The sequence below is a fragment of the Silene latifolia genome, unplaced genomic scaffold, assembly GCF_048544455.1.
Source record: "Silene latifolia isolate original U9 population unplaced genomic scaffold, ASM4854445v1 scaffold_667, whole genome shotgun sequence".
Lineage (NCBI taxonomy): Eukaryota > Viridiplantae > Streptophyta > Magnoliopsida > Caryophyllales > Caryophyllaceae > Silene > Silene latifolia.
Window position 1 is genome coordinate 2,731 of NW_027413577.1, and position 20,773 is coordinate 23,503.

Consider the following 20,773-nt stretch of genomic DNA (forward strand, 5'->3'; position numbering starts at 1 on the left):
TACTATGTACTGTAAACAAGAAACTCGCTAATAACCATGACAAATATTTGGTAAGACAGTTTTATTTCTTCAAGTATAGTTATTACGGAGTATTTTTATTGTACTCCTTAATAATACTGTAACGGAGCAAGTACATGTTAAATGATCTGAATATTTATGCCAGATTGAATATTAAAGTAAAATTATTGATTGAAACTTAACCATTATAGGTTACAGCAGTATTTCTGCATTTGTATAAGGTTTTGATTGAAATATTTCTTCATATCAAGTACTATGTACTCCGTATGTACTGAAAACTTCAAATATGTGTTTAATTATCTGTAAATCATGCAAAGTAATATATACACAGTATAAATCAATAAAATACAAAGCAGATTTTGTGGGTGGCTATATGACCTTAGGCTATACATTCTAGATTTCGAGCCTCTCACCCCCTTATTAAAAGGGCGATTGACCTGATATACGTGGTTTGCAGACTATCAAAGATATCGGCGGCAATCAAGTTCCCTCGTCATCCAAAAAAATTCAAAGCAGAAAAATGACTAAAAGAGTAAAAGCTCTACAAACTCGACTCCATAGTATTATAAGTAGCTCCGGTGGTGCCGTGATCAAGCAATCTGTCATACGGGTTTTCACCGGCGGCCGGGACCTTAAGTACGCCGTGGAAGCAAACCATCACCGAGAAAACAAGTATGAACATTAGGACACTACTTCCAGAATGGAAAATTACCAAACAAAACATGCTCGCAAAAAAAAGGATTCGACCCACGTTCTGGTCGTTCACAGTATACCCAAAGACCTCAATCGAAGAGGCGGTGAAGTAACGGTAGTAGGCGACGAGAAAGACGGACGTCAGGACGAGAGTTACGATGCTGAGGTGGTGGACAAAGGTGAGTAGGGGGAAGATCATGAAGTAAAGGATGCCGTAGTTGACTCGGAAGTGTGGTAGGTTTGTTTCTAGCCTAGTCAACGTTTCTGAGAAAGAGGTTGGGAAGGAAAGGGTTTTCGTGTCGAAAAACTCCCGCCACGGCCTTGGTGTGTACGTGACGGGGGTTTCACTAGGTGATGAGGGAGGCGGCAAGGCCGGTGATGGCGGTGGTAATGATGACATTTTTTAAAGGAGGAGTTTAAATTGTTTGGACGCAAAAGTAATTCAGTAAGTTTTCCTTAAGACAGATACGGTAATACTTGTTTTGAGTAAGGTGTATTATAAAGGTGCATCATGTAACAATGTGTTATATATTATCGATGGATATAACCTTTCTACATGACAATTCCAAGTCAAAATTGCTACTCCATAAAATGCCTGCTGTTAATGGTACAAATGGAGGTAGAAAGACTATTCAAGAGTAGATCATATCAATTTTCAAAGATTGATATGGCCAAATCCATGTCATTCATATCTTCCATGGTTTGACTTGCACATCTAACGAATACTCCATCTCCATCTGTCCCAATCAATAATTTACATTTTCTTATTTATTAATATGTATTAGTCAATAGTTTACACTTTTCATTCCTAATAAATAAACAAGTTCATGTGGATGGGACCATAGTATTTCATACTCATTTCAAGTTGCTTTCGATTTTTTTAATAATTATAACCTCATTCCTCTTTCCTTACCTTGATAATCGTTTATAAACCAATTGTAAACTATGAACTTAAATAGAAAGATTAAGGCCCTATTCTTTTGGACTGAAATTGTCTGAACTGAACTAAACTGAAGTGAACTGAACTTAATGGAGCTGAATTGAACTGAACTTAATAGAGCTGAACTTAACTGAACTGAACTGATCTGAACTGAACTGAACTAAATTAAACTGAAATAAAAATAAAAGATTATAATAATAATAAAATTAATACCAATAATAATAATAAATATTATAACAATATTATTCATTACTATTATTATTAATATAATATAATAATAATCTAATAATATATATAAAAAATAGTAATAAATAAAAAATATAGTAATAATAATAATATATTAGTAATATAAATGATAACATTATTAACAATAATATATATTAAATAATACAATATACTCCCTCCGATCCAGAGAGATGGTAGCATAGGGAAAATTGGGTTATTTAAAAAAAGGTGAAAATGTGAAGGGTAAAGTAGAAAAGTTTGATTAGGGCCAGATGGGTTTAGCTGGATTAAATAAGTAGTTGATGAGTGGGTGAGAGGATGTTAAAGTTGTAAATAGGTAGTGGATGTAAGGGTAATTTAGTTATTTTTCATGACAAATATGGTATGTTACCATTGGTGTGGTTTAGCTATTTTAGGTAAGTGTTACCATTTGTCTGGATCGGATGGAGTATTAATTATAATAACTAAAAAATAAATACGATAACTACAATATAATATAAATATTATAAATAATTTTAACAATTAATATAAATAATAATAATAATATACTCCATATGTAATAATAATAATAATAATAATATATGTAATATAATAACAAATAATAATAATAATTATAATAAATATGTTATTAATAATATTAATCAAAATAAATATATTAATAAATAATAAATATAATAATAATAATAATAATAATAAATATTAATACTTTATACTATTAATATTGCCATTAATCATAATCATATAATAATAAATAAATATATTAAATATAAAAAAAATAAAAAATATAATAATAAAAACAATAGTAATATAAAAAATAATAAAAATATATATTAATATAATAATAAAAATATTAAATAGATTAATATAATAGTAATGATAACAGTAAAACTATAAAATAAGAATAGTATTATTAATGTAGAACTGAACTAAACTGATCTGAACTGAACTGAACTGAATGAAGCTGAGCTGAACTAAACTGAACTTATAAGAACTGAGATTAAGTGCAAAAAAACAGGATCATGGTATCCCTTAATTTTGTCAGATTTCTCATGGTATCTCTGCTTTTAAGAATCCGCTCATAGTACCCTTATTAAGGTTCCATTTTTATACCCGTATTACCCCTTATTGTAACCGTCGTGAATGGAACGTTAACTTTTGATGACGTGACAATAATTATTAAATTAAAAAAAATATGAAATAAAAATAAAATTTTGGCATTTCCCATGATACTTTTGTACTTTATACATTCTTCTCCAGATATCCCTCAGATTAACAATTTTCCCATGATATCGTTGAGCAATTTTCTTATACAGTTTTCCCACTAGATTCTTTATTTAAGCAATGTAATAATAGATTTGAGGAATTAAGTTAATGATGACATGAAGACAAAGATGAAGATTTTGTTCAAATCTTATATTTTAACATAAAATTAGCATTAATTATGTACATGTTGATGTTGAGTAAGAGTAAATCGAGATGACACAGAGAATGATAGCAAAATGACATAGCAATGTTGAACAGTTGTGCTTCTTGTACGAAGTTATCGTAGCCAAGTAAGTCATCTGGATTCATTTCTATATAATCTCTTCTTAATTAAATTCATAACCTAGTTAGTTTTTTTGGGTGATGATTTGTAATGGCATAACATGATACTTCTTTTGTTGTAACTTAAGGATATCTGGGGAAAAATGTATAAAATACAGGCAAGGTCGTCTCCGACATTTTTAGGGCCCTGTTCAAAGTTTAAAAAGTAGGCCCCGGAAAATATTCATATTCGGCATACATTTATAAAAAGTTACTAAAGCCTCCCTAAAAACGCAATTTTTTTTGTAAGACAAAAAACCTTTCTTTTCATATACATAAACAAGTATTAATGTTGGTAAGATTGTTCTATCTTCACATTATTGGTGCTTGGTTTCAGGTTCGAATCCAACCAACTGCAAACTTAAAACTGCTGCTACCGAGAAACGAACACAAAATCTTTAGGACAAACACTAAGCACAACTACCACTGCAACACTCTTCAATTTGTGATATTACTCCGCGCTATATAGTATACATATACTATTATTAAACACAATTTTAGATTACGACACCCCAAAAAATTGGGTTATATAATTGAGTTTGCGAGACTCCATAGTATTATAATTGAGTTTACTATGGATGTGATTTTGTGTTTTATTCTCCTATGTTATGAGTTACTATACTATGTACTGTAGACAAGAAACTCGTCAATAGCCATGACATAAATATTCGTGTATGACACTTTTACTTATTCAAGTATAGTTGTTGTTACGGAGTATTATTATTGTACTCCTTAATAATACTAGTATGGAGCGAGTACATGTTACAACATTTGTAGTATAAGATTTTGATTGAAATGTTTCTGCATATCAAGTATTGTGTACGTACTGAAAACTTCAAATACGTGTTTAATAATATGTAAATCACACACAGTAATATATACACTGTATAAATCAATAAAGGGATATTCTACATGGTACCCTTTAATTTTTCGACTTTTTACTTGGTACCCCTACACTTTTTAAAAGATACGTGGTACTCCTAATTGTTGTCATTATCACTAAGTGTACCCCTAAACTTTATTTTCCGTCAATTAAACTTAGTTTTAGGCGTTAAGTGATTATTTAGACGCGTAACCAAGCTTGTCATTTATCATCCCATGACATAAAGACTCTATTAGACTCAATATCCATCTTTAGACGTGATAATTTGGTAGGGAATCAATAGATTTTTTGTCAAATTTTTTTTAGCCCATATATATCAATAAATATTAGGATCGAGATGGATATTTAGCATAATAGAGTCCTTATGTCATGGGATAATAAATGGCATGCTTGGTTACGCATCCAAGTCATCATTTAACGCCTAAAACTGAGTTTAATTGACGAACAATAAAGTTTAGGGGTATACTTAATGATAATGACAACAATTAGGGGTACCATGTATCTTTTAAAAAGTGTAGGGATACCATGTAGAAAGTCGAAAAATTGAAGGGTACCATGTAGAATATCTCATCAATAAAATACAAAGCAGATTCTGTGGGTGGTTATATGGCCTTAGGGTGGTTGTCCTGATATATGTAATTTGCAGACTATCACATATACTCGGGGTTTACCATGTGCCCACCAAAGACGTCAGCAGCAATCAAGTTCCCTTGTCATCCAAAAAAAATACAAAGCAGAGAAATGACTAAAAACCCTACAAACTCGACTCCATAGTATTATAAGTAGCTCCGGTGGTGTGGTGATCAAGCAATCTGTCATACGGGTTTTCACCGGCATCCGGGACCGCCTTAAGTGCCCCGTGCAAGCAAACCATCACCGAGTAAACAAGTATGAACGCTAGGACAGTAATACTTCCAGATGGGAAAAATACCACACAACACAAGTCCGCAAAAAAGAGGATTCGACACACGCTCTGGTCGTCCACGGTCCACCCAAAGACCTCAATCGGAGAGGCGGTGAAGTAACGGTAGTAGGCGACGAGAAAAACGGACATCAGGACGAAAGTTACGATGCTGAGGTGGTGGACAAAGGTGAGTAGAGGGAAGATCATTAAGGAAAGGACGCCGTAGTTGTTTCGGAAGTATGGTAGGTTTGTTTTTAGCCTAGTCAATGTTTCTGAGACAGCGGTTGGGAAGGAAAGGGTTTTCGTGTCGAAAAACTCTCGCCACGGCTTTGGTGTGTACTTGGCGGGGGTTTTACTAGCTGACGACTGCGGCGGTGGTAATGATGACATTTTTAAAGGAGCAGTTTAAAATGGTTGGACGCAAAAGTACGTAATATATACTTGTAATGTGTTTTTGTTATAGATAGGGTGCAATGGTAAATCATCAATCATGTAATACTGTGTTATAGGGTCGTCTAATGAATTTGAGAGATTCTGTTCTACACGACAATTCCAAGTCAAGATTGTTACTCCATATGATTTACTAAGAAACTACCATAAAATGCGTGTTAATGGTACAATAAATGGAGGTAGACTTCAAAAAGACTATTCAAAAGGAGATCACTATCAATTTTTAAAGATGGATCGATTAGTCTCATTATTGTAGATGACTATATCTGTCTAAAGATGTATAAGGGTTAAATATGTCACAATTTTCATAATAAGGCAACACTATCATCTCATTTGTTGTTTGTTTTATTAGGATAGTGGTGATATATTTGATCTGTCTATAGTTTTAGACGAATAGTGTCCGCCTAAAGTGAGATTTTGTGAAGATAGATATGACCAAAATAATTCTCCACGGTTTAACTTCCGCATATCATAACTAGGGTTGGGCGTCGGTCCAAAACCGGACCGGGTCGGCCCAGACCGGACCGTAATCGAAATCGACAAAATTCATGGACCGAGACCGGATCGGCTTACAAAAAGTCCGGTGCAAGACTAGACCAGACCGGTTGGACCGGAATTATCCCGTTTTTCAAATTTCGGTCCATTGGACCGGATCGGGCCGGAATAAAAATACAATTTCGAGGAAAAAAATGAAAATAACAATAATTCCGGTCCAAACCGGTCCCGGACCGGACCGAAAACTGGAATCTTGGAAAATGGTGGACCGGAGACCGGACCGGAATTTTTAGTTCCGGTTCCGGTTCACGAGATTTAGGTTCAGACCGGTCCATTTTTTCCGCCGAACCGGATTATGCCCACCCCTAATCCTAACACTTTTTAATCAAAAAAACATTTTGCTTATTTTTTTATCTAGCAAACAATAACACAAATTTTTATTATAGACGGATAATATCTCTCTCATAAATTAAAGTGGGTAGTATTATAGGCGGACTAAATATCCACTCATTTTAAGCACAAGACATGCAACAAGTTGTATAGTGGGGTCCAAAAATGTCAACACTTTAAGCATATTTGACCCGTGTTTTACTTTAGACGGATATATCCGTCTAAAGTGAGACTAGTTGGTCCATTCTAACGAAGCGCGCGTACTAAATTGTATTACAGATTTACAATAGAAGGAAGGGAAATTCAAACCTGTGATTTATTGTCCATAATACCTTTATCTTAACCACTAAAATGAGACATCTTCAATAAATTATGTGTTAAACATATTTCTTCTCAAGATTTCATATCTCGAAAATAATGTCGATATATTGTTTTTTAGGAAGTTGTAATTACATCTAGTTACACTTTTCAATACATTCTGTGTTAAAAAACGGGGCCTTAATCTAATATTTCCTCTGTTCCGGTTATTTGTTGTCTTTTTCCATTTGTCTCAGTCAATTATTGTCCTTTCTATTTTAAGAATGAACTTAATGAACAATTGATCATTCACACTTAATTTATTCCACTTGTCATTTAATAATTGACCGTCTCTCTTTTCCTTGGACTTTATGCCAAAACTAAAGAATAACAATTGACCAGAACGGAGGGAGTACATGTTTATTGTGTTTACCGAAATGATAACTTGCTTGCTTAGACAAATGAAACTCATGCTTGTACTCAACCTTATTGCAATGATTAAATGTCTCCTCAAATGATCGAAAAAATAATCCCCAAAATAAACTATTTGAGTATAAAACTTATTGTGGGACTCCAATCTCCAACTATGTGCTGATGGTTGAAGTTTTATGATCGATTTTAAACTCTAACATAAATTTATTATCAAGATAATATATAACATCTCCAGAAATTCTTCTAATTATAATGGCATATTATATGTAGAAAATAAAATTTAAACTAATATGCTAATTCTTGTTTGAGACCGTAGCGTCTTCATATAAAAAAGTTATTACCAATAATACGTAGTAGGTTCAGAGTAATAATCCTAAAATATATTACAAATTCTCATTTAAGACCATTTTAAGTTTAGCCTACATTCAAAACTTAAACAAAGCAGTCCAACATGTTAGACAGAGATGGAATGTGGATGTTATAGAAGCAAAGGCAGCAGCTCTTGGTCTTTCTCTGGCATATCAAATGGGTGTTCAATCCGTTATTTTAGAGTCGGACTCCCTACAAATAATCTCCATTCTTAAGTCTGGCAAGGTACCCTTGAGCTATCTCGGAAATGTTATTACTGAAATTGTTGAATGGGGGAGTAAGTTTAATTGTTTTTCATATAGTTATGTTAGAAGGAGCGGTAATGAAGCGGCCCATGGCATGGCTCACTATACGCCTATTAGTTTCTTAACTCGTGTTTGGGTGGACATGTGCCCTGATGCGATAGCTGAAATTGTCTCTTCCGATTTAATGTCGGAGTTCTTTTAATCAATAAAATATCTTTTTTCCCTCAAAAAAAAAAAAACTTAAACAAAGCAAAAGATAAATCAAACTAGGCAAACATAATCAAAAAAAAAAAAACACGAGCAATTACAAGCTTGATGAAAAATCCATTTATTTGAAATTGCATTATAATAATAAGGTTTCTTACAAAAACATATATGGTAATTCATTAATTAATTAACTATTAATTATTCATTGATAATTAATATTCATTCGATTCTATCCCACAGAAAATCATAAAATCTCCACGAATACAATTCGAGCTGAGGGCCTTTCTCGAAAATACGCCATAGACAAAAATCTTTACAATTAAAAATACCACCCCAAGTATCTCTATCTTGATCGTAAATATCGAACCAATGTAATTTATTATTAAATGTAAAACCGCAAAAATATAAAGTTCTATCAAACGGCCAAGTTTTTTCAGCTTGAAATTCGTAAGATTGGCCATGAGGTATTACATGTGTACCAAGATCATTATTTTTATCTTTGCAATGAACAATTAATTTCTGAGGTCTTTCTAATGCGTTTATCATTTTAACCGTCACCTTCGAATGACCTAGCTCCGCGACTAGTGCCATGACAAAGATGAAAATAATAATAGTATATTTCGACATTTTTTGAGTTATTTTTATGAAATATATAGATAGTTTTTAATTATAGAAAAGAAATTGTTAGCTTTATATATAGTTCGAGTTATGTTCGTCGTCCTTAATGTAGTATGATGAAACTCCTTAATTAATTTATGGCGGAGTAATGCAACTTAAGATGAAATTAAATATTATAGTAACTTGCATGTAATTGATGCGTGCAACTCATATATATCAAGACTAACGCATTTTCTAATTACTTTTTCATGCATTGTATATAATACTCTACGTATATCCTTCTTAAATCATAGTTAATAGTTTATATTTATTTTATTTTATTTTTTCTTCACAAAATAAAGCAAATATAAATTATTATTCACTTGGATTAACTCGAATACTCTTCTTTTTTATGTTCTACTTCTGTCTCCTCTCTCTTTCGTTGATGACAAACTGTCGTATACTTAAAGTATATAGTACTCACTCTGTTCCGGTTATTTGTTGTCCCTTTTCATTTTGGGTGTCTCAGTCATTTGTTGCCCTTTCTATTTTAAGAATGAATTTGATGAGTAATTTGATCATTCACACTCAATTTATTCCACTTGTCATTTAGTAATTGGTCACCTCCCATTTCCTTGTTCTTTGTACCAAAACCAAAGGATAACAAATAATCGGGCGGACGGAGTAGTATTATTCCGGTATTAACATGTTAAAAATTTAAAATAATATTGATACTTTTATTTTCACGTTGGTATAAGATTTCAATAGTAAGAATACATTAGTAAAACTACTCATTAGGAGTATGTCTTAGTCATTTGTTTACCTATTTTATTTTTCAGTTCGGTTATTTATCTTTTTATATTAGGATTGCTTCTAATGAGTAATTTAATTGTCCACGTTCATTATTATCCAATTATCATCTATAAAATATTATTAAAAGGCTAGCTTAAAAATGTCACGTAGACAATGCCACATAGGATGAAAAAAAGTCACGTACACAATAACAATGTGACTTGGTAGAACTAATATGACATGGATTATCCAATTTATTATTATATTACAATAATTTAATTCACTTATTTCCTTTAAAAATCCATCCATATTCCATAGCTTTAAATTTAATTAACTAAAAAAAACTATAGTAAAAAAATAAGCATTAACTATAAGTTAATAATTTCAAGATATTTCATATGGAGTAGTATTATATGTATTGAAAAAAAAAAACTGAATACATAAGAAATTAAGAACGAAGAAGAAAAAATTAAGTTGAAAACAAAAAAAAAAATTGTATTGTCACTAATTCACTACTCTTTTTTTTTTAAAGCATTAATTCACTATTGTTGTTACTATAATTTTTTTGTATATAGAAGATGTTTTACAGAACTAATTAATTGACAAATGAGTATTAAAGATCATAAAAAATATTTTCTTAGGAAAATATAAAATATATGGAAAAGAAAATATTTATTTAATTTAAGTAATTTAGAAACAAATTTTGTAAATACTTAAGTGAAATTAAACACTAATAATATAATTTTAAAAGTGTAGTAATACCGTGTATTTAGTTCACGAAATTATTTCACGTAAAGTATAAGGTTTTGAAAAATATAAAATATATGGAAAAGAAAATACTTATTTAATTTAAGTAATTTAAAAATTATTATTAGATTATTGGTTATTTGATATAATTCTTAAAAAAAATGAATGATTACTAAAAGTCCTTACAAAAAACGTCCTTACATGTTGTGTAACATACAAATAAAGAAAATCAAAAAATATCATTAATATTATTAAATTAATTAAATTTATATATTAAAGATTTGATGAGCTTAAAAAAACCAAAAAAAGATGTAACTTACCAAAATTCACATAAAAGTTTCATAATTTACAATTATATTTCACATTTTAATTGAAGTTTTTGGAAGAGAACATAGATGTTAGTAAATCGGTTAAATTTTTTCATATTAACACGGCTCATAAAATTAAAGTATACATTTATTTATTTATTTAAAATCTATATAATAAATAGTATAAAAAGGCTAATATTGAGTACCTTTTTAAATGACATGTGATATAACCACATGATTTCAAGAAGCCATATTACAAGTCTCATCATATCATAATTATTTTTTTTATGTCCCCTAATATTTATTCTTACAATTACAATATTAGAAATAATTAATGAAGACAATAAACTTTTTATCTTCTTCCACTTCGATACTTTATTCAATTCACCACAAGCATTTAACCATACTTTTCATCTTCTTTCTCCATAACTCATTTCTCAAGTTTCTTTATAATGATTCATATTTTTATTTTACCTTAAAACTTTTGATGATGTTATGACTTCTTAATTACTACTTTTTTTTTCTTGAGATAATGTTTATTCCATGAGCACAACAATAAACATGCATTTTTATTATAATTTTTTATCACCTACAGCTCATTCGTTTTTCTCATGTTCTCTTTTCCATTATAAGAGTTTACTATATTGGTCAAACTCATTTGATAATATTTTAAATATACTCGGTATATCTTATGCAATTTTTTTTTTATTTTGTGTACAATTGATTTTGGCATAATACTAATTTGTACAATTGATTGAATTTTCAGGAGCATGCCATACTTGGAGATTAAATACGTGCAAATGACAATCGACAAGTACGTGGATTTTTTAAGAGGTAGCATGAGGTTTCTCATTTTTTTTCTTGGAATTTCTTTTTTTTGGGAGATTTTTCTATTTTAATTATTAATACAAAACTCATTTGATAATATTTTACATATGTATATCTTATGCAATTTTGTATTTCGTGTACAATTGATTTTGGCATAAGACTATTTTGTACAATTGATTGAATTTTCAGGAGCATGACATACTTGGAGATCAATACGTGCAAATGCCAATCGAGAAGTATGTGAATTTTTTAAGAGGTAGAATGATATTTCTCATTTTTTTTCTTGGAATTTCTTTTTTTTTGGGAGATTTTCCTATTTTAATTATTAATACATGACAATCGGTGAGTACAGAACACATTTTAAGAATTATCAATTTTTTTATTTCAGATATTAGTTCAATATCAGTTAACACGATATTTGATATTGGAGGATGTGTTCATATGGATGATCAAATATGAAGCTCTTGAATGGAGTAATCACCATATTGAGGATGTATTTTTATGTCGTTGATCATTTTAATTGATATTAGCATATCTATTTTTGTTCCAATAATTATGCTAAAGTTTTTAGTCTATTAGTTATTCTTGGCTTTTTAGTTATAGTAATAGTACCGACACAACATTGACGGATAATTCTTACAAGAGAAAAAAAAATCATTAAATGATAATTAAATTTGAAATGGAGTGACACGTATTCAATGTATTCAATTACTATATTAGTCTTACTTCATTCAATTTGTTAGGCTATTTTTCTTTTACCTATTGAAGGGTAAAAACTTGACCGCCTTTGGTAAATTGGCGGTTAAGATACTCCTCAATCTCCGGAGCACCAATATCTTGAAGTTACATAATACATGACCCATGTATAAGTATTAATCATTGATTTCTATATAAACAACTTATGTCTATATACATGTAATTAGACTATTTAATTTGAGTATGATGATTTGAGAATATAAATCATTACTGAATTTACGAGTTAGCATAAATTATGAATCATCAGAGCAATGAGCAACGTCATTCGTTCAACATATACATTCAAAAAACTCTTTATTAAATGCCTAAATCCCATTAATTGACTAGGTTGTTAATAGAGGAGAAGAAGAGTTACTCATGATTAATTTTTTTTTTTTTTATCTTAACCCACATTTTAACGACAAATAAAATGTCTCTATTTCCCACTAATCTCATGTTATTATTATTGTTATTATTATTATTATTATTATTATTATTATTATTATTATTATTATTATTATTATTATTGTTGTTTGTTATTATTATTATTATTACTATTATTACTATTATTATTATTACTATTAATATTATTATTATTACTATTATTATTATTATTATCATTATTATCATTATCATTATTATTATTATTTATATTATTTATATTACCGTGTTATTATGTTCAATCTCATAATTTGCATCCTATTTTATCGTTTGCATTGTTTCCAAATCAAAATATGTTTTATACAAGTAGTATTAATAAAAAAAAAGGAAATTTGTATAGGACCCGTGATTTTTCACGGGTTTCAAGACTAGTTTAATAATAATAACCACAAATGATTCCCTCCTTTCTTCTTAGCCTTTGTGCCAAAAAGAAAGATAAATAAATGATTATAACGGAGGGACTAAAACACTCTCTCCCTATACAAATCACTCATAAACCGCCTATGAGCACTACTTAGATCAACTGGTAAGGAGTTGTTGCTTAATTAGATATTTTAAGTACAACCCTAGGAATGCAGCTGTGTTAAAACTTAAAACTCATGATTGATAGTTTTATTGTCCTAGTGGTTCTACTCGACTCGAATTCGCACTAAACCAGATAATATACAAAAAAAATCGCTTCTAAATTAGCACATTTAGCGGCTTTTTGTTCAATTTCTCGTGAAGTCAAATTTTTAAAGGAATGTCTCCCAGCTTCTTATTTCCAAATGAAGGACACGACGAATTTAGATATCTTCTTTAAATTCTATTTTAATAGACTGGATATCTTTTATGAGAAATCGAAGACAGGTACGACTATTTTTTCAAACATGAGCATGCACTTAGTGGCTAGTGGAAGATTAAAAATTGAAAATTAAGTGACAATTCACGGGTGTGGGCATAAAGCCATAAAGCAATGTGTCGATTTAACCTTTTTTACAAGACAATCTAAAGTCAAGATTGGCTTATGATTTACTAAGAAACTACCATAAATGTGTGTTAATGGTGCAAATGGAGGTAGAAAGAGACTTGTGGGGGTCCAATTTTGAGAAACAAACAAAGATGGGTAGACTTCAAAATCAAGAGTATTTTAGAGGAGATTACTAGTATCAATTATCAAAGGTAGATATTGCCAAACCAATATCATACCTTCACGTCAATTAGGACACAACAACAAACCCGCATTCAACTAGAGCAAACCGATATAAAAAAACACAAATTCTCATTTTTACGGACGTTTTTTTTGATCAATCTTGTGGCTCTCACAAGAATACAGTTAGCTATGCAAGTTGGAAAAACAAGTGGGAGAGGGAATCAACCAAAGTAATCTATTACTCCTCCATTCATTTCCACTGCGAGTTTCTTTTCTTTCGCACTATTCATGGCGGCATTCAAGGTGAAAATATATTCATGTGGGATCTTATTTGATTAATCTTTAATAAGACATTAAAAATATCTAACTTTTATAATTTTTGCAAATCGAATAAAGATATTTATCCGTAAAAGCTGCGTAATCTATTAAGTAAAGTGGAGTTGAATGGAGGAGTAAGTATAACCATATCTATTTTGGTACAACCCAACCAAAAATTCAATAGCCTACAAACCCGCATACAATTTGAGCAAACTAATAATTTTTTTTTTTTTAGTAAACCATAGGTAATCAACGCGTTAGGACTAATCCGGATTATCAAAAGAAATCTACTAGCCTTATCGATTTCGGTACTACCTAGTCGAAAATCCGATAGCCTACAAACCCGCAGACGATTTGGGCAAACTAATATCAAAAGGAATCAACCAAGGTAATCAATCTACTATCCATATCTATGTCGGTATTACCTAACTGAAAATCCGGTAGACTACAAACCCGCATACGATTTGAGCAAACTAATATAAAAACGAATCAACCAAGGTAATCTACTATTCATATCTATTTCGGTATTACCTAACTGAAAACCCAGTAGCCTACAAACACGCATAAGGTTGGAACAAACTAATATCATCAATAGGGGAATCAATTAGAGTAATTTCCTATCCGTATCTATTTCGGTACTACCTAACGAAAATCAATAACCTACAAACCCGCATAGGATTTAAGCAAGCTAATAACAAAAGGAATCAATTAAAGCAATCTACTATCCATATTGATATCACCTTTATAAATTTAATACAAAAGGAGTATCATTAAAGAGAAAGAGACCTTCAATCTCATGATCTCTTGTACTAACCTTTTTCTTTCCGACATTTACTTTCCACACCAATGCACCAACCAACCCCTGTCTATAAACAAAGTCTACTAAGTTTACTAAATTTCTTCCTTTTATAAATTAATGATTTTGGTCAAGAATGGTCGACTTACAAACACTAGAAGTGGAAGTTCATATGATTGAGCTCAGCTATCTTGTTCATGACTTCTTCCTCTATTTTCTTCACTCCCTGCAAAAATATCAGCTAAAAACAATATAATTTGATTAATATAAAAATTAGCATAATTATTGAAGCTATGTTTGTAAAGTTTCAACCTTCGTGTTTCGATACTAGCCATCATCTTCTTTTCATGTTACTGTTATATTCTGTTTCCTGCTCATACCAGCAAGCTTGCAACCCACAGGATGCGCAAGCTCTGATAAAATTTGCTGAGTCTCTGTCGTCGACTTTGAGTCCTTTGAATTGGAATTCTACCTTGGATTGTTGCACTTCTTGGGAAGGGATTGTTTGTGATAAGGGCAAGGTGAAGAGTTTGCTTCTTCCGTCCCGGAGATTGAAGGGAAGTATACCATATTCACTTGGGAACATAACAAGTCTTGCTCAGCTCAATCTTTCGAATAATTCCCTACATGGGTCACTCCCAAATGGGATTTTCAGTTCACTGAGTAGCCTTGAGATCATTGACTTAAGTTCCAACAAATTGTCTGGTAATCTCTCAGCATGCTTTATTTCAAAGGGTGGTTTCATTCTTGGGTCGAAACTGACGAGTTTGAATGTCAGCAATAATGGCTTCACTGGTCAAATTCCTTCATTCATATGTAAAACTAATCCTTTTGTCAAAACCCTTGATTTCTCCACAAATAGTTTTGATGATCAAATACCTGTTGGCCTCGGAAAATGTTCCGAACTTGAAAGAATCAGAGCAGGTTTCAACAATCTGTCAGGAATGTTTCCTACTGATGTTTACAGCTTGAAGTCTCTGGTTGAGTTATCAGTTCCTGTAAATAACATATCAGGAACTTTTGCAGAAGAAATGCTCGGTCTCACCAATCTCGAAATCCTGGAATTATACTCAAATAATTTCTCGGGTGTGATCCCTCAGGACATTGGGACGCTTTCCAAGTTAAAGCATTTGGAACTCCACATAAATCGGCTTACTGGGTTTATACCAACATCCTTGCTGATCAACTGTACAAATCTGGTAAAGCTTATTTTAAGGTTGAATTCCTTACAAGGTAACATTTCCAATCTTGATTTCTCGAGACTTTTCCAGTTGCAAACGCTTGACCTTGGCAATAATAACTTCACTGGAAACTTACCTGAAAGCATATTGCAATGCAAGTCATTAACCGCAATTAGAGTAGCTTCAAACAGACTAACAGGAAGTTTATCACTCAATATGGTAGAATTAACATCATTGACCTTTTTTTCTATCTCGGGCAATAACTTCACCAATATATCAAAGACCCTCAAAATCTTGGCTGGTTGTAAGAGCCTCAATAACCTCATAATGTCAAAGAATTTCTACCAAGAATCTTTACCGAGTGAAAATAATTTCATACAAAACGGGCAATTCCTGAACTTGCAAATTCTTGCTCTAGGAGGATGTCGACTCACGGGGCAAGTACCGGCATGGCTAGTCAATATCAAAACTCTTGAAGCCTTAGATTTGTCATATAATAAAATCACAGGTGAAATTCCTGATTGGTTGGGAAATATGCCTAGCTTCTTTTACTTGGACTTGTCGATGAATAGTCTATCAGGGGAATTACCATTGCAACTCAGTAAACTGCCAGCATTGATTTCCGATAGAGTGATTGATAAACTGAACCGAACTTATCTTGATCTCCCTCTTTTTGTGACGCCCAACAATGCAACTAAGCAGCAATATAGTCAGCTTGCTAACCTGCCTCCAGCTATCTACATCAAGGGAAACCGAATCACTGGTAAAATCCCAGTCGAGATATGTCAATTACAGAATCTTTATGTACTAGATCTTAGTGACAATCATTTCTCAGGGAGTATCCCGCCAGAGCTTTCGAATCTCACAAGCTTAGAAACACTAGACCTTTCCCAGAACAACTTGACCAATGAAATTCCCACATCGCTAAAAACCCTCTCCTTCTTATCGAAATTCAACGTTTCCTATAACAATCTCCAGGGGCCAATTCTGACGGGAGGTCAATTTGACACTTTCACAGAATCGAGCTATGTAGGAAATCCTGGTTTATGTGGTCAAATCCTACAGCATCATTGTTCATCTGAATCAGTCAACTCAACATCTCCCCGCGTCAAAATTCGAAACAAGAGATTATTTTTAGGTATTACCCTTGGTGTCTTCTTAGGCATTTCCCTCATTCTTCTCGTATTAACCCGACTGATGATACGCAGCAGAAAGGTCCTCAAAAGGGGCATCACTAACAAGTTTGAATCAGAAACAAACTCATATGGCTCTAACTCCCACCTCCCAGGCGATAATACCAGCCTTGTTGTAGTCTTTCCTGGGTCTTTCAGTGAAATCAAGGATCTGTCATTCAACGACATACTGAAAAGTACCAATAACTTCAACCGAGAGAACATTGTTGGTTGTGGAGGGTTTGGTTTGGTTTACAGAGCAAACTTAGACAACGGAATCAAACTTGCTATAAAAAAGCTTTCAGGAGATATGTGCGTCATAGACCGAGAATTTGAAGCAGAGCTGGAAGCCCTATCAGTGGCTCAACATGAAAATGTGGTTTCTTTGCTGGGCTACTGTGTTCATGATGAATTTAGGCTTCTAATCTACTCCTTCATGGAAAATGGAAGCCTTGACTACTGGTTGCATGAAAACCCAGACGGGCCATCTTTACTTGACTGGCGTACGACTGAAAATTGCTCTTGGAGCAAGTCATGGGATAGCGTACATGCACCACGTTTGTGAGCCACATATTGTGCACCGTGATATAAAGTCTAGCAACATTCTGCTTGACGAGAATTTCAAAGCTTATGTGGCAGATTTCGGATTATCTAGACTCATTCTCCCACATCGCACTCATGTCACTACTGACCTGGTCGGAACGCTAGGGTACATTCCACCGGAATATGGGCAGTCTTGGGGAGCAACCTTAAGGGGTGACGTGTACAGTTTCGGGATTGTTTTGCTGGAGCTACTGACAGGAAAGAGGCCAGTGGAATTATGCAATCCGAAAACAACAGAGGAGTTAGTTGTGTGGGTACAACGGCTTAAAAGTGAAGGAAAACATGAAGAAATCTTTGATCCTGAACTGGTAGTCAAAGGACATGAACAGGAAATGCTGGAGGTGCTTGAAGTTGCTTGCAAGTGTATAAAGCATAATCCTCTTGAAAGGCCAGCTATTAAAGATGTCGTAGATCAGCTCAAGATTATGCAGTGCCACTCAGAGACAGCCAGCGCCAAGCAAGATTCACCTGTGGAAGATACATAACTGTTTATATTAGGCCATCAAAAACATTGTAGAAAAATAGAGATACACATAGAGAAGTAGAAACAAGTTTGTTTGGGGAGAGTCATTAAAGGTATACAAAATATGATCATAGAGACCTTACTTTTGACGCTTTACTATGGCCAATTGGCCACATGTACAGGTCCGACACTCCTTACATTTTGACATTTCATTTTATACCAACAATATGAAAATGTTTTTTTTAATAAAATAGTCGTTTCTGACTCTCCAAAACGCACTTGCATCTGACAATTGCAGCAGAGTCCGATTAACATTACCTACAGATCAACAGATGCCCGGTACTTCCACAGTGATAAGACTCCACAGCAAAAAAGTGCACTATCACCACGTCAATCATAATTAAACATAGCTCTATCATGTCCAAACTCCAGAGACTAGCTTGAAGCTAAGAATATTTTAGGGAACTTCTAATGGCTTAAAAGTTGATACTAATTTATGGTGAGTTGTGACTTAAGTTTGCGGGAACAGATATGCAAACCTGCAGAGCTTTTTTTCCACATGAATTGGACATGTTAAATGCTCTTGTTATAACAGAAGCTTTAACACCATTAACAACTCCATTTACTATGAAGCTCCCATGTAGCATATACAAGTTAAAATAAGCAGAACCGAAAATTTATAGCCACACAATATCAACATAATGTAAGATAAGCTACTATATGAACCTCGGAAAAAAAACACACAAAGAAAGGAACTAGGACCTAAATTCATATTCACAGAAATGTGATATACTGTGCGGTTCTAAAATCTAAAATTTACTTGAAATGCAGGATCTCGAATACTAAGACGATCTTAAATGTGTACACTCACACAAACTGACAAAAGCGCTTGACCAATACCTTGATACCTCTAGTAACCCTTGCCTAAAAGAGGTAGGAGGAATCAAATGTACGCACTTGTACCCTCATACCCTATGATTTCAAAAAATAGCTTTGCATCTAGAACTAATGCAATAACTATCAGTTGTTTCATATCAGGCATAAAAATTCGGACGATTAAATGACCCATTTAATTTATTGCATTATGCTTCAAAGGCCATGATTATTGTTTCCATACAAAATTAACAGTAAATTCAGTATCATTCACTAGGAAGTACAAGTTAATGAATTAAGTAATATTTGTCTGATCATCGTTGGTTGCCATATCGTTTCTCTTTTTTAATTTTTTTGAAGGGTCGTGTCGTCCAATCAGGCACTGACACATGGCAATGAGAAAGGGAAAGTTAACTCACCACCCCAAAGTAGCAGAGTGATACCTATGTGTAACATTTCTCCCTGCGTTCCGTTTCTTATTAGTTTTCAACCTAACTGTTTTTGTCTTTGGAGTTCAGAATCCATATGTCATTGATGTGAGTAGTCCAAAGTTGAATGACTTGATTATATTAAGAATACAAAAGCTAAATTATGAAGGTTATATTTATCATTTGACCAGTGATTTGGCTTAAGTTGGCTTTTGAAATTATATAAACGATAATGTGTTTGTCTCAAAGTTTAAAGCATATATGATACCATGTAATAATAAAGGAAAAAAAAAACCCAACTTAAATCAAAGGCCAGCCCTGACGCCTGAACCAATTTATTCTACAGATTCCCCATGATTTCATCTACATTTACTAAACCTTCCACAGGAGACTCTCATGATAATATTAGCATGAGAATGGTCCATGGGAGGATTAAACTGGGAAGTTAATTTTTAGTTAGTGACTAATGAGTATATGAATAATGTTTATAGACGGTGAGTTTGTCTCATATTATATTAACGTGAGAGTTGAGACCATCTACATTTAGTGCAACGACTAGAGCATAACTCATTCGACAAATATAGGGACTGGAACGAATAATATATTAAACTAATTACCTTTATTTTAATCTCTAAATTATAATTTGTGTTTAATACGTAGTATATAAGGCGACTCTCCAAAAGATACAAGCCAAACTATATAGAATAGCATATTTTCATTTCTTTTCGTTGTAGGCTTGACTACTTTCTAGTACTCTTTTCGGTACCCTAGCCTTTTGCCTTAATGCCTTAGCCTTTTACCTTAATAAATAATTATCGAAAATAAAACGCAAATATCAGATATTGTTAGTATGAAGGTTTTTGGGGTAAGCTATTATACTTTCAGTCGAAAGCAACCTTAGGTACTCATTAAGATCCAACAACTGGTATTAGCAAAATCATGTTTCTGCTAACCCACGCCCCCCTTAAACATCATTATTCCAGTAATAAAGCTTGTAAATTCATAGTTGCATTTTGCATACCATCAATGATCACCCCACTTGAATTAGTCAACTAAACATATTCATGTAAATAATTATATATATCCATTGGCATTACACAGGACAAAACAAGCAATAAACTACCCAACAACTGAATTTTCAAAATCATCACCAATTTATTAAATATCCACCTACGGTAATAATACCATCCATTGTGGTTTTTTATTTCCTTGTTGCATTATTTGAAG

At 32.5% G+C, this 20,773-nt stretch overlaps 1 protein-coding gene and 1 pseudogene across 1 annotated transcript; one reads left to right on the forward strand and one right to left on the reverse strand.

Moving 5' to 3' along the window:
• Positions 1-5,097: 5,097 nt before the first annotated feature.
• Positions 5,098-5,637, reverse strand: LOC141639972 (PRA1 family protein F2-like). Its single transcript, XM_074448944.1, has one exon. It carries the CDS (start codon positions 5,635-5,637, stop codon positions 5,098-5,100), a length of 540 nt encoding a protein of 179 aa, XP_074305045.1.
• A 9,482-nt stretch (positions 5,638-15,119) lies between these two features.
• On the forward strand, positions 15,120-18,399 carry LOC141639973 (tyrosine-sulfated glycopeptide receptor 1-like; annotated as a pseudogene).
• The last annotated feature ends 2,374 nt before the right edge of the window (positions 18,400-20,773 follow it).

What these genes read in the sequence shown, in the direction of transcription:
- LOC141639972 (XM_074448944.1), bottom strand. Translation starts at nt 5,637, where the DNA reads ATGTCATCATTACCACCGCCGCAGTCGTCAGCTAGTAAAACCCCCGCC.